The sequence below is a fragment of the Sorex araneus genome, chromosome 9 (genome assembly GCF_027595985.1).
Source record: "Sorex araneus isolate mSorAra2 chromosome 9, mSorAra2.pri, whole genome shotgun sequence".
In the NCBI taxonomy this organism is placed as follows: domain Eukaryota; kingdom Metazoa; phylum Chordata; class Mammalia; order Eulipotyphla; family Soricidae; genus Sorex; species Sorex araneus.
Window position 1 is genome coordinate 27233399 of NC_073310.1, and position 13139 is coordinate 27246537.

At 50.6% G+C, this 13139-nt stretch overlaps 1 protein-coding gene across 1 annotated transcript in view; it reads right to left on the reverse strand.

The window, feature by feature from the left end:
- The window catches only part of GPR137B (G protein-coupled receptor 137B), a 49630-nt gene that overhangs the window by 20157 nt on the left and 16334 nt on the right, over window positions 1-13139 (reverse strand). The window contains exon 2 of the mRNA XM_055147229.1: window positions 4138-4187. Coding sequence (XP_055003204.1) covers window positions 4138-4187 — 50 coding nt within the window. The remainder of the gene's footprint in view (window positions 1-4137; window positions 4188-13139) is intronic.

A 13139-nucleotide genomic window follows, 5' to 3' on the forward strand; every position in this document is an offset into this window, starting at 1 on the left:
GCTAAACTTAATCATTCCCCCTTGGTCTGAAGCTTGGGAAAAGAAAAGCTAAGGAAAACAGAGAGCTTTAAAGGTGTGTGTGTGGGGGGGGTGTTAGGGCTGGAGGCAGGAGGGACACAGAAAAAGAGCCCATCACAGGGTGTGTTCCAATGAGAATGATGCTTCATACAGTGCCCCAAAGCTACTCAACCCAAACTACAGGCTGAGGATGAGAGAGAGCCAGGAGTGAGCAAAAACAACAAAGGAAAAGGAAATCAGGCGGCTGTCTGGTACCTGGGCAGATGAATTTGCAGTTGAGACCAGAAGGATGAGCGTCTGACTGATGAGCAAGTACAGAAGAGAAGACAAAGGCCAAGCAAGCCCCTCCCTACCAACTCCTGATGCTCCTGCTCTTAGGACAGAAGTCCTGGACACGAGGACGGAAGTGCAGGACCCAAGGCAGGAAGGACTAGAGGACCCGCAGCGAATCCAACATGGTGGTACTTGACCATCTCCTACCATGAGGGGGAAGGTAGTAAAGAATATAAAGACTCGTTTATGTTTCTTAAATAAGAAACATTTAAATTTGGCAAATATGGCAAATTTGCCAAAAGACAAATTTGGCTCATTTTACCCTGTATAGAGAGGGAAAAGAACTGAAAATGTTTAAAAGTCATAGTACTCGGAGCGATAGTACAGAGGGTAGGGTGTTTGCCTTGCATGTGGCTGACCCGGGTTCAATTCCCAGCATCCCATATGGTCCCCAAGCACCACCAGGAGTGATTCCTGAGCATCGCCGGGTGACCCAAAAAGCCAAAAAAAAAAAGTCATAGTATTCTTTTTTTGGGAGGGGGCGGGGGGGCAGGTGAGCCATATCCAGCAGTGCTCAGAGCTTACTTCTTGTTCTGTGTCCTGGGGTCACTTCGGCTAGGCTTGGGGGACCACATATAGTGCCAATGATCAAACTTGAGTCGTCTGTATGCAAGGCAAGTGCCTTCCCCACTGTCCTATCTCTCTGGCCCTCATCACAGAACTTTTAAGCATGCCCAGGGCTAACCAGGCCAGGACTAAGGCTCCGGGTACAGTGTGCACATGCAAAGCTCTGAATTCTACCCCAGGCACTAAGAAACAGACCAAACAATAAACAAATAAATAAATAAATAAATAAATAAAAGCAACAGGAAAAAATCAAAAGGGTACCACCAATTCCATAAAAATTCAAGCATAGCTGCTGTTAGTGAAAGGGGGTCAGGAAGTCAAACACTAAAGTGCTTCTTGGCCAGATCTGACATGGATCATCATCAAAGACACTGAACTGCTATAGGAGTGGCTCAGCATGAAATATTTAAACAAGTTTAGAGTAATGGCTTGCGTTTCAGTTCAAATGAGAAGTAACTGAATTATGGAAGCTAGTCTATTTCACTGTCACTGTCATCCCATTGCTCATCAATTTGTTCGAGCGGGCAGCAGTAACATCTCTCATTGTGAGACTTATTTGTTACTGTTTTTGGCATATCTAATATGCCACGGGGAGCTTGCCAGGCTCTGCCGTGCAGGCGCGATACTCTCGGTAGCTTGCCGGGCTCTCCGAGAGGGGCGGAGGAATCGAACACGGGTCAGCAACGTGAAAGGCGAACGCCCTACCGCTGTGCTATCGCTCCAGCCCACTAGTCTATTTAGAAGCCAAAATAGCGAAGAGTCTCAAGGAATAAACGATGGACTGAAATGTCTACTATGGCATCTGCTTTAAAAGAAATGGGAATTTAGCAGAGGAGACTGACATGTGCCTAACCACAGGATCTCCCTAGACTCGGCAACTAAGCCCTCGGATGTGAATGAACGGACTCCTTCCATAGAGGACTCCTGGTTTCAAGACACTGCCTTTCTCTGACCTGAGCAACTCACCTTCATAACTGACCCCTCTTCTCCCTTCATGTTCACAAGTCCCCTCTCAATAAAAAGAGTCGCACATGCCAGCATTATCTCCAGTTAATTGAGACTGAGTTCAAGAACCGGGGACCACACCCCATTCTCACATCATCTCACCTGCAAGATCCCAGCCCTCAAATGCTCAGAGGTTCCACATATCGAACAATCTTGGTGATCCAGGCTTTCATATCTCACTTTTATTTTATTCTTTGGTGTGGGAGGGACTACATCCCAGGGTACTCAAGGCTTCTTCATGGTTCTGTGCTAAGGATCACTCCTGGCATGGCTCAGGGTACCCATATGTGATGCTAGAACTCCAACCTAGGTCGACCCTGTGAAAGCAAGTATCCGCTGTACTATCATTCTCACCCCCATAAAACATGCTTTCTTGCAGTGGGGTCATGCAACCATTTCTGAGATCTAACCGGCTCTATAAGCCAATCAGAATATTCTTCCCCCACCACCACCTTCACTCAGTTTTTGTCCCCCCTCTATCCCTTACGTTCCCCCAGCTGACACACATTTACAGTTAAGGCACTAAGGGCAGAGATTATGGAGGTAAGAGAAAGACTACAGTTAGACGTGGACCGGAGCTGTTCACTGGGACCTGTAACTCAAACCTGCATTTCTCGGGGGCCAAAGACACAAGACAGCGGTTAAGGTGCTTGCCTTGCAAGCAGATGACCTGGGTTCAACCCCCGCCGTCACATACAGTCCCCCAAGTTCTGCCAGAAGTGATCCCTAAACAAAACCAAGACTAAACCCTGAGCACTGCCAAGTATGGCCCTCAAACAAAACAAAACGAAAAAACAAAAGAAAACATCATGAAGCAGGAGCCGTACAGCCCAGCCGAATAAGCCAAGGAAGCACAGGTGAGAATCATATCAATGGGGGCAGGAGGCAAAGCGAGAGACTAGGGGCCAATGAAGGGGGGTGGGGAAGGTCACAGCTGCCCAGCGACCAATTCGCTCCTCTTGCCACGGGCTGGATTATGTGCACTGGCATCATCACAGACAGAGCATATGTCCCTCGAGGACACCCACAGACCTCACGGTGCCCAGGAAGGCAAGAAAGAGTTACAAGTCGATTTCCTGGACTTGGCGGAGAGTCAAGTAAGCAGCAGTGGAGGAACTCTGTCTAACAGAGCGCAAAGTTCTAGAAAACAGCACTGCCACTGTGGGCAGCAGATAGGTGAGGCCTCGAGGCGAGGGGGGAGGAGCAGGGCTGGGGCAAGGCACCAGGACCTAGACGTCGGGGCGGCAGACTGCAGCCCCTAGTTCCTCAAACGCCTCCACAGCTTCCTACCCCGATTTCACTCCATTTGCCTCTTACCCACTACAGAGAGGCACAGGGCCCTTAGTTCTGAACAAGGTAAACAGGCTTTCTGTAGGCCCAAGGACTGGTGTTGGAGGGTGTTGACTCTAAGGGCAAGGCGGAAAAGATGTCAACACTCAGCAACACTTTGCCATTGTTACCGTTTGAAAAACAAGGTCCAAGATGGAGTTCTTCAGGCCAAGTCGTACCAAGACAATGCCCCAACTCTAGTCTTCGCCTCTCCCCGAAGTGGAATTTGAAACCCAACAGTCTCCGGTTTCCTGGTCACATGAGCGAGGTAATCTGCCTCCTCTGAGGGAAAGTGGTTCGGTTTCTTTTCCTGCCTGTTTCCCAATTGTAAAGACTTCGCTTTGTTTGTTTGGGGGCCACACCCAGTTGTGCCTAGCACTTACTCCTGGCTGTGGGCTCAGGGATCACTGCTGGCCAGGCTCGGGGACCATACAGGGGCCCGGGAATGGAGCCTGGGCCCGTCATGTGCGTGGCAAGTGCCCTCCAGACCCCAACCCTTCCATGTCGTACAGTTCCTCGCAGAGTCCTGCACTGAGACCACATGCTGCCCAAGCTACGAACCACGTTTTTGAGCCAAGGAAACCTTTCCCAAGAACTTGGTTGGATCTGGGCTAGTCTGTGTGTTTCTCGAGAAGAACATCCCCCATGACCACCCATCACACCAAACTCCCACAGGTGGAGTAATCTCTGGGCTAAGAGGGCCGGCGCAGGCATCGGGCTCCCGGCGAGCAGGGCCTCCAGGGAGGTGTAGATCAGGGTATGAACAGTGAGCAGGACGTGGGGGGGAGGGGCGCGTTCCCAGAGGGGCGTCTGGGCAAAACTCAGCTGGAGAAACAGGCTCCTGGGTGAGTCTCTCCCCATCACACCCTGCCAGGGATGACTTACCGGTACTTGAGTAACTCGGGAGAATATTTAGACTTGGCTTTGAAAATCACCTGCAACAAAAGAAAAAAACACAGAAGGTTGCGGATAAGGCAGAGTGACGCTCATGAACCTAAATCATTATTTAGGATCTTTTCCTTCCCACCAGGAGCTGGAAACTGCTTCTGATGCCCACAGGATTCACCAGAATGAAAAACAGTTTAGGTCATGCAGACTATCTAAAAAGCAAAGGTGTCTTTGAATGGCCAGAATGGGAAGTTTTTAAATATAAAAGTAGGACCAGAAAGATAGTACAGGGGTTAAGGCTCTTACCTAGTACACAGCTAACCCAGGTTCAATCCCCACTACCAGATCTGGTCCTCTGAGCACTGGCAGGAGTGAGCCTTGAGCAGAGCCAGGGGTAAGCCCTGAGCACCACTAGGTGGGGCGCCGGAACAAAACAAAAAAGCAAAAGCTTTATTTGTTAGCTGCAACCAAGGGTTTTTCTTATTTGAAACTTCCTCTCGGGCCTCATTAAAATTGTCACTGGCATCAATTAAAGTTGTTTGGATATAAGGCTTCCCTTCTAGTAAAGCACCAAGCTCTGCAAATACTTAAAATGTCTCTGGGCCGTATGAAGTATAAAACCCATGCAACAGATATAAAGAACTCATACAAATTAACAACAAAAAAAAATCAAACAAAATGACGGGGGGTTGGGGGGGAGAACTGATCAATGTTACTAGTTAGGGAAAAGCAAGTCAAAACCACAATGGCTCACAGCCCTGAGCATAACTTGTATTAAAAACAAATGTTGGCGCGGTGTCGAGAAAAATGAACCTGATACAGGGCTATTTGGGAATGTAAACTAGAATAGCTATAATGAAAAGTGGCTGGAAATTAAACGGCAACGAAAAGATGAAAATTTCCAATGTTCCTACACTCCCAGTTGGAGCCACGTACCAAAGGATGCTGAATAGAGGATCTGAAATAACGCCTGAGCAGTGCTGGGTGTGACCCCCAAACAAAAGCAACAACAACGGTGGGTATGAATGCACTGACTCACAAAAGGCGCTGGCTTCCCTATATTCACAGAAGCATATTCACAACTGCCAAGGTCTGGAAATAACCTAAACGCCCAGCAACGGATGGTAGAATAAAGCCGTTGTGGAATATTGACTCTGTGGAATACTGCTTGTATTGTTGGAGAGATGACATTGTGTCATTCTGGACCAAACAAGGTGACTAAGGGAAGTGAAATGAGTCAGGAAGTCAGGAAGTGAAAGAAAATTACCAGATAGTTCACTCTTCTGTAGAATATAAATAAAGAAAAAAAAAAGCCTATCAACACCCACAAAATAAAACTAACTCTTAGGCTGGGTCAAAACGATGCTGCTTCCCAGTCATACAGGGGGGCGGGTGAGCAGAACACTGGTTTGGAAGTGGGTTGGTATGTCGCTTACGCCTGGGGGCAAGTGACTCTGATTCTTGTACAGCGGTGTTATGTCACCACCCACCAGAAACACTGTAGCTGTATAAATCTAATGAAAATCCACTTTAAAAGGAAAACAACCAAAAGAGCGTCAACCCAATCATCTTCTACAGGGGGGCAGTGTTGGGGATTCTCGAGACCTTTAGCCCCTTGTCTACACCCAGGCAAACAGTTCCCAGTACGCAGTGTGGAGTGTGGGGCATGGCGGGGCTGGTGGAGCTAGGGGGAGGGAGGAGAAGAGATAGAAAGTGGGTGTCAACAGATCTGGCTGCCCAGAATCCACGGCGCATGGATGGGGCCACGAGGGGCCCACAAGAGGGGGGGCAGGAGGAAGCTGGAGCAGCCCGCCCTGAGCCCTGGGAGGAGAGAGGGAGGACAGAGAAAGGTGAGACTTTCCCCAGAGAGAAGTGGGTGTGCCTGGAGCTCTGCAGCCCCTACTTCTAAACAGGCACCACGGCACCATGGCAGGAAGCTCTGCCAAGGCCTTCTGTCTGTCTGTCTGTCTGTCGGTCTGTCCTGTGCTCGCCCAACTGTCCCTGTGCCTCTGGGCCCCGCATCCTGCACTCCCCATCCACCTGCCATCACTGATGCCGACCACACGCGCCCACCCTTGCCTCTGCTCTCTGCACTCGACGTGCATCTTGTCGGGGGGCTTCCTGGACCCCAGCGCCATCTGAGACGGGAGGCACAGCTGCCTAGAGAGAAAAGTGCCCGAGGGGACAGGCCTGAAGGGCCACAGGGAGGGCAGGGTGCGGGTTCTGGGAGGAGTTCCACGGTGGGCCCAGAGGGGGCGCTCGGGATTTCCAGGCAGGGGCTGGTCCCAGGAGGAAGCTGCATGGAAAGCCTCTGCCCCAGGGGAATTTAAACGCGGCCCAATAAATCCTATCTTGGAATTCAAGTCCCCAGCCATGTCTGCTGATGCGGATTGTCACCAAAGGGTAGGGACCCTCCCATGTGACTCCCTGGGCCGGTTCCCAGAACACATGGGACGCAGAAGCCATTTGTTGGCCACTAGGAGCTAGTTTTTGAAAAGACGTTTCATTCTTTGGTGAGACTGGAATAGGCGGGTGGACTATTGGCCTAATGCGTTTGGGACAGCCAGGCTGCCCTCAGAATTGGGTAATGGGGATTGAGGTGTGAGTCCAAAGCACATGGAAAGGGGAAAACAACTGCGCCCCAGAGACCACGCCCCGCCCCACCCCCCTCAACCCCCGCCACTGTACCTGTGGGGGAGTTGGCCAAGTGGGTGCCTGTGCAGGATTAAAGTCCCACTTCTGACACTGTCTTAAAACGTGCCAAAATCCCCTCTGGCCTGGGTGTTCCAGGGAAACCCTTGGTCAAGAGGGGGTGGGGTCTTGCAGTTCCCTGGGTCAGTTTTCTAAACACGCTGCCCCAGACCTTTCATTCTTGCATGGGCAGAAGTACCACCTGTTACATGCCCGTTCAAGAGGCAAATCCTGGGGCGGGGAATACCACGTTCCATATCCCGAATAGATTGACCTGCTGCCCACAGCTACAGCTACACCCGAAACAACACAGATGCAAGACCTAGAATCCCACCTTCACAGATGCCAACCTGATGGACCGGGATGAGCCCAGGATTCTGCATTTACGATGATGATGATGATGATGATGATGATGATGATGATGATGATGATGACGATGATGATTGCACCAAGGATCAAATCCAGGGCCACACATATGCAAGGCATGTACTCCACCACTGGGCTTCATCCCTGACCCAGGAATCTGCATTTTACTAAGCTCCCCACTCCTTGTGATGCTGAGTCATCGGGCCCAAGGCCCACCTCACTGCAAGAGAATGGAACTGCCCAAAACGTTCTCCAAGAGCCTTGCAATCACTGCTTTAGAGAGACAGAAACAGATGGTCGTGGCACTCTGCAGAAACCCAAAGGGCCGGGCAACAAGAGCAGAGATGTGGGCAGCCTGACATGCACGAAGAGCCTGCATACAGGCACGTACCCCACCCCATAAAATAAGTGAAAATAAACAAAGGGCCAGAGCACAAACAGGTGGTGTGAGGACAAGGGCCTGCCTTTAGGAGCACTGCCTTCAGCACTGTCAGACGGGTCCGTGGGGTTTGATCTGTGACAGCTCCTCTGGGATTTCTGGGCAGACTAAGGAGGGAAAAATGTTCTCAAGTCTCCTCTTTTAGGAACAAGGAAGGGATAAGCAACCAAGTCCTGTTGCAAACTACAAGACGGGTTCCCGCCACACACCATTTCAGAAGAACGCTCTCTGTACTCTGAAACAGTATGTCAGAGATGGTACTTTTCAGTAACTGAAGTCCGCAAGAACATCTCAGTAAGCAGAAGAAACTAAAGCTATTTAAAAAGTATTTGATGGGGCCGGAGAGACAGCACAACGGGTAGGGCGTTTGCCTTGCACGCAGCCGACCTGGGTTTGATCCCTGGCATCCCATATGGTCTCCCCAGCACTGCCAGGAGTAATTCCTGAGTGCATGAGCCAGCAGTAACCCCTGTGCACTGCCGGGTGTGACCCAAAAAGAAAAAAAAAAGCGTTTGGTGTTGTTAAGGAAAAAAACACAAATGCTGGGCTGAAGCAGTAGTACAGCAGGTAGGGTGTTTGCTTGCACACTGCAGCCTGGGTTCAATCCCGGGCATTCCATGTTTCCCTGAGCATTGCCAGGAATTATGCCTGAGTACAAAGCCAGGAATAAGCCCCTGGGTACAGTGGGGCGTGGTTCAAAGAACAAACAAAAATGCTATTTAACAGTTTTGCTGCATTTGTGGGGGCTTACTCAGGAGCAGTCAATTTAAGCCAGGGCATGAGGTTGACACTTTTTTTTTTTTTTTTTTTTTGCTTAGGGATCACAACAGGCAGTGCTTAGTGGCTACTCTCAACTCTATCCTCCGGAAGGATGCCCAGAGGTGCTTGAGGGGCAGTGACAGGGACTGAATGTGGGGTGCCAGCACATAAAGCATGCACTCAGCCCATTCAGCTGCCCCTGGCTCCAGTGCCGTGGGGCTATGCTTACTCAGTACCGCCCACTGGTCCGCCCAGAGATGACAGTCCCCTTCCAGCACAAGATGGTCTCAGCCCTATGGATTCAGCTCTGTGCAAAGCACCATTGAGAATGAAAAAATAAAATAAAATTGTAGCACTATAGCACTGTCGTCCCATTGTTCATCGATTTGCTCGAGCGGGCACCAGTAAGTCTCCATTGTGAGACTTGTTGTTACTATTTCTGGCATATTGAATTCGCCATGGGTAGCTTGCCAGGCTCTGCCATGCAGGCGGGATACTCTAGGTAGCTTGCCGGGCTCTCCGAGAGGGACAGAGGAATCGAACCCAGGTCGGCCATGTGCAAGGCAAACGCCCTACCTGCTCTGCTATTGCTCCAGTCCATGAAAAAATTTAAAAAAAAAAAAGACCAGATCTGCCTTCAGTGTGTCCCACTGAATACTGACAGAAGAAACTATGAGAAAATTATGCACACCAGAAAGCCACGGCTGGCTGCAGCACAGGGAGCTGATGAGCAAGCAGCGGGCTCGGGCTCCTGAAGGCAGCAAGGCAGGGCCGGTGAAAGGGGTCACGGCACGCTCCAGGCAGGCCCGGCTCACTCTGGGCCTCGGCCATGGCAGGCTGTCCAGCCTGGGTGACCTATCGAATAATGCACCCACCCCAGAGTTGCCAGAGAGCGGAGCCACTTCTCACGAGCCTCCTAAAAGCCATGTTCCTCGGTCTTCACAGACCCCACACCTGGTCAGTGGGACGGGCGTGGGGATGGACACGAGTCAGATATGGGCAGGACACGCTCTCGGCCAGCCTGGTGCCAAGAGGCCTTTCCCGCAATGCGTGAAGAAAAGGCGTCCAAGCCATTAGCGCCAGCGGTGGGTCAGTCAGTATCGGAGTCACAGTCTTAGCCACCAATACCACCTGTCAGAACTTACTGAGGGGCCAGAGAGAAAGCACAAAGGGTGGAGCATGGACGAGACCCTACGTTCAATCTCTGGGACCACCCGGACCCACACGCACCAAACCATTAAGCCCAAATTGTAGGACCCAGTCTGGCTGACCCCTAAACACCACTAGGAAAACCCCTATCAAAAAAATGTATTCAGAGGCAGAGTTTCTCAAGGTGTTCCCGTGGAACTGGGAATCAATAGATGGCACTAGAATTAAGTGTCTTATGCCTCGACAATCTTAGAAACAAGAGGGAGAAAGTTCTCAAGGTGTCAGGGCTGGCGGCTGTGGTTTCATGAACTCGAGGCATGGTTACTTGCTCCTTATAAAACTCTTAAATAGCATCTTTCACCTCAGGGCTGCAAGGCAGCCTTCAACAGTCTTCCTGGATGCCGAACCAGGAGACATTGGTGCAGAGAAAGAAGGTCACACTGGTGATAGGATTGGTGCTGAAATGTTGTGAGATGAAAACAGCTGTATTATGAAGAACTTAGTAAGTAACAATGCCCTAATATAAATAAAAATTTTTGAAAAGAATCTTCCTGGATGCCTGGTGCAGCGCCAAACCAAAAAATAAGGTGGGGGGTGGTGCAGTGAATCTTCAGCAGGGTGAGGGTGGTGTGTGTTTCCCCTCTGTCCACCACGGAACCGGTTCAGTTACACTATTTTGCACTAGGCATTCTTGGAGTTCTGAAAAGGCGCCCATGTATGTAAGGAGCTTTCAAGTCCTGGGCGGGCAATAGTTTTCAAAACCCATCTGGACCCCTGAGTTTCTCCAGGCTTCCTGTGAACTGAGTTCAGAAAACAGTGTCCTTGGTCTCCGTACGAGTAATGGAGTAATGAAGACCCTGGACAGCCACTGCCCCCAAGCAGACAAGAAATGATGACAGTAAGGCAAGTCTTCTCCGTCTTCACCCCATGACCAGGGGCCGTGTATATTACAGAGGACCCCGGGCTGGGTTTTCTACCCAGAAAGGGACTCAGCCCTTTCCCTCCAACGACTGAGATTTAACTGATTTATGTATGTATCGTTCGTATGCATGCAAGGCAGGGCTTTCTCCCCTGACCCGCACCCCTGGCTCTGGTGGACTGTGTCTGAACGTACTCAGGAAGTTCCACCCACCGGTCATTTCATCATCCAGTCCACATTCCAGCCTGGAGGAAAGCAGGCAGCTTCAGCAAAGTCACAATCCGATATATATATATATATATATATATATATATATATATATACATATATATATATTTATATAAAATCATCATCTGGTCCTCTCAAGCATCTTTTAGGGAAGGGGTGGGGAAGGAGAGCCAGGGGTGGAGGCAAGGATGGCATCCTGGCTGTGTTCAGGGGCTACCCTTCCTGGCTCTGTGCATAGAAGGCAAACTCCTGTACAATCTCTCCAGCCCTTCGAGCTGTCTTCTGCAAAGTGGGTGATAACCACCCCTGCATGGGTGTGGGGGATACTGCACAGGAATGATGGGCATCGGAAGTTCTAACATCAGGTGGGACCGAGGGACATTTTGTTTATTCACTAAAAGACAACAGATTTCAAAAGGAGCAATCAGTTTTGTTTTGTTGTTGTTGTTGTTTTCTGAAAAGTGGGTGGTAGAACAATTAAGTTCGGGGATCCTTGCCTAGGCTAAACCAACATCAAAATCAAAGCGCTGACCTTGATTTATAAAAGCTCCCCTGCGCTACATAATTCGCGTCCAGTGTCTTGACTTCTGCCTGGCCTGTTCAAGCTGTGCTCAGAACCTCTTCCTGGAACCTGCAGGTTAATCTTTAAACTGAAGTTCCTTCAAGCTGCCCTTCAATTCCTGGCCTTTCAAGCTGGAACTTCTGGCAAGTGCAGGATGCAGAGGGTCAGTGCCCGTTTGGCCCCCAGTAATTCAAGTACACAAATGTCTGCACAGACCTTTTAGTGAGCTAATCCCAAACTTTCCGACCCACCCTTCACCCCCCACTTCATCTATGCCCGTGAGGATTGCTCAGGCCCAGAACTGCAGCGGACCCTCCTTTCAGACTAAACCCTACGCCCTGCCCCTCTGCTGGGGCAGGGACTGGGGAGGCTCTTATCTGGCCTCCCCTGGCCGCCAGCCTGGGCTGGCGCTCACTAAGCTCAGCAGGAAGAGGACCAGGAGGACTGGGAGAAGGGGGGGCAGAGTCAGCGGCAGCTGCGGTTACTCCTTCAGATCTGACAGTGCTACTGACTCGTGTGCAGTCAACCGAACGCCCAGAAAGGAAGGGATGGCGGGCAGCTGTGAGTGGCCGAAGAGCCAGTGAAGCCAGAGAAATTTTCCACCCCGCAGACGGGGCAACGGAGTCCGCATTTCACCGACCCGAAGCGCCACTTCTGAACCCGGGAATCGTGAAATCAGGGAGAAGCCGGTGTCCAACCGAAAAGAAACTCACACCCAGGCCCCACACATCCCTAGCATGCAGAGGGTGAAGGTGAGGGAGCACCTGAGACTCCAACCCGTCCTCCACAATGTGCCCCTGTGAACATCTCTTCCCCCCCCCGCCCCCGCCCGGCCTCTGCCCTGTCTCTGGTTCTTGAGGATGTTCCTGTGTGTTGATTCATGTTCCACCGGTTCCTCAGTGGACAGAGGGGACACCACCCCCACCCTGCCGAAGACTCGCTCCACTCCCTCCCACCTTACTTTGTGGTGTGGGGCTGCACCAGGCATCCAGGAAGATCCTTTTTTAAAAAAATTTTATTTATATGAAGGCCTTGTGACTAAGTTCTTCATAATACAGCTCTTTTCGTCTTACAACCTTTCAACACCAATCCTACCACCAGTGTGACCTTCTTTATCTGCACCAATGTCTCCTGGTCGGCATCCAGGAAGACTGCTGAAGGCTGCCTTGCAGCCCTGAGGTGAAAGATGCTATTTGAGAATTTCATAAGGAGCAAGTAACCATGCCTCGAGCTCATGAAACCACTGCCGCCAGCCCAGGCACCTGGAGACTTTCTCCCTCTGACCCACACCCAGTTTTACTCTTTTTTTTTTTTTCATTGGAGTTTTAAGCCACAGCCAGCAGTGCTCAGAGCTTACTCCTGGCTCTGCACTCAGGTATCACACCTGTCAGGCTGGGGGGGATGGGGCAGGTCACATGGGTTGTCGGGGATCAAACCTGGGTCAACCGCATGCAAGGCAAATACCTTATCTGCTGTACTATTGCTCTAGCCCCACTCATTTTTACTCTTACTGTCCCAACTGTGTAATCAGATTACAAGGGCCGTGTAATCCCAGCAACGGCCAATATCCAGAGATTATAAAACCAAGCTTCCAGAAGAGAGCCATACAGAGTCTTGGGCACCATGGGCTTGATAGACCCATGCTCTGAACCGCAAAACTGCCAAGAAGGGCCTCTGGGTCTCCTAAGCACCGTCTGTAAGATTCCAAATAGGTAAGTAAATAAGAGGGCAGGTTAGGTGGGGGTTGGAGACACAGATGACCCTGAAGTAAGGGTTGAGGGAGAATGGAAAAGCAAAAGTGCATGATTATGTTTATTTGGTGGGGAAGAGATCTCCTCAATAGGGCTCAGGAGCCCAGGAACCAGCCACATGGGCCTGAGGGTTCG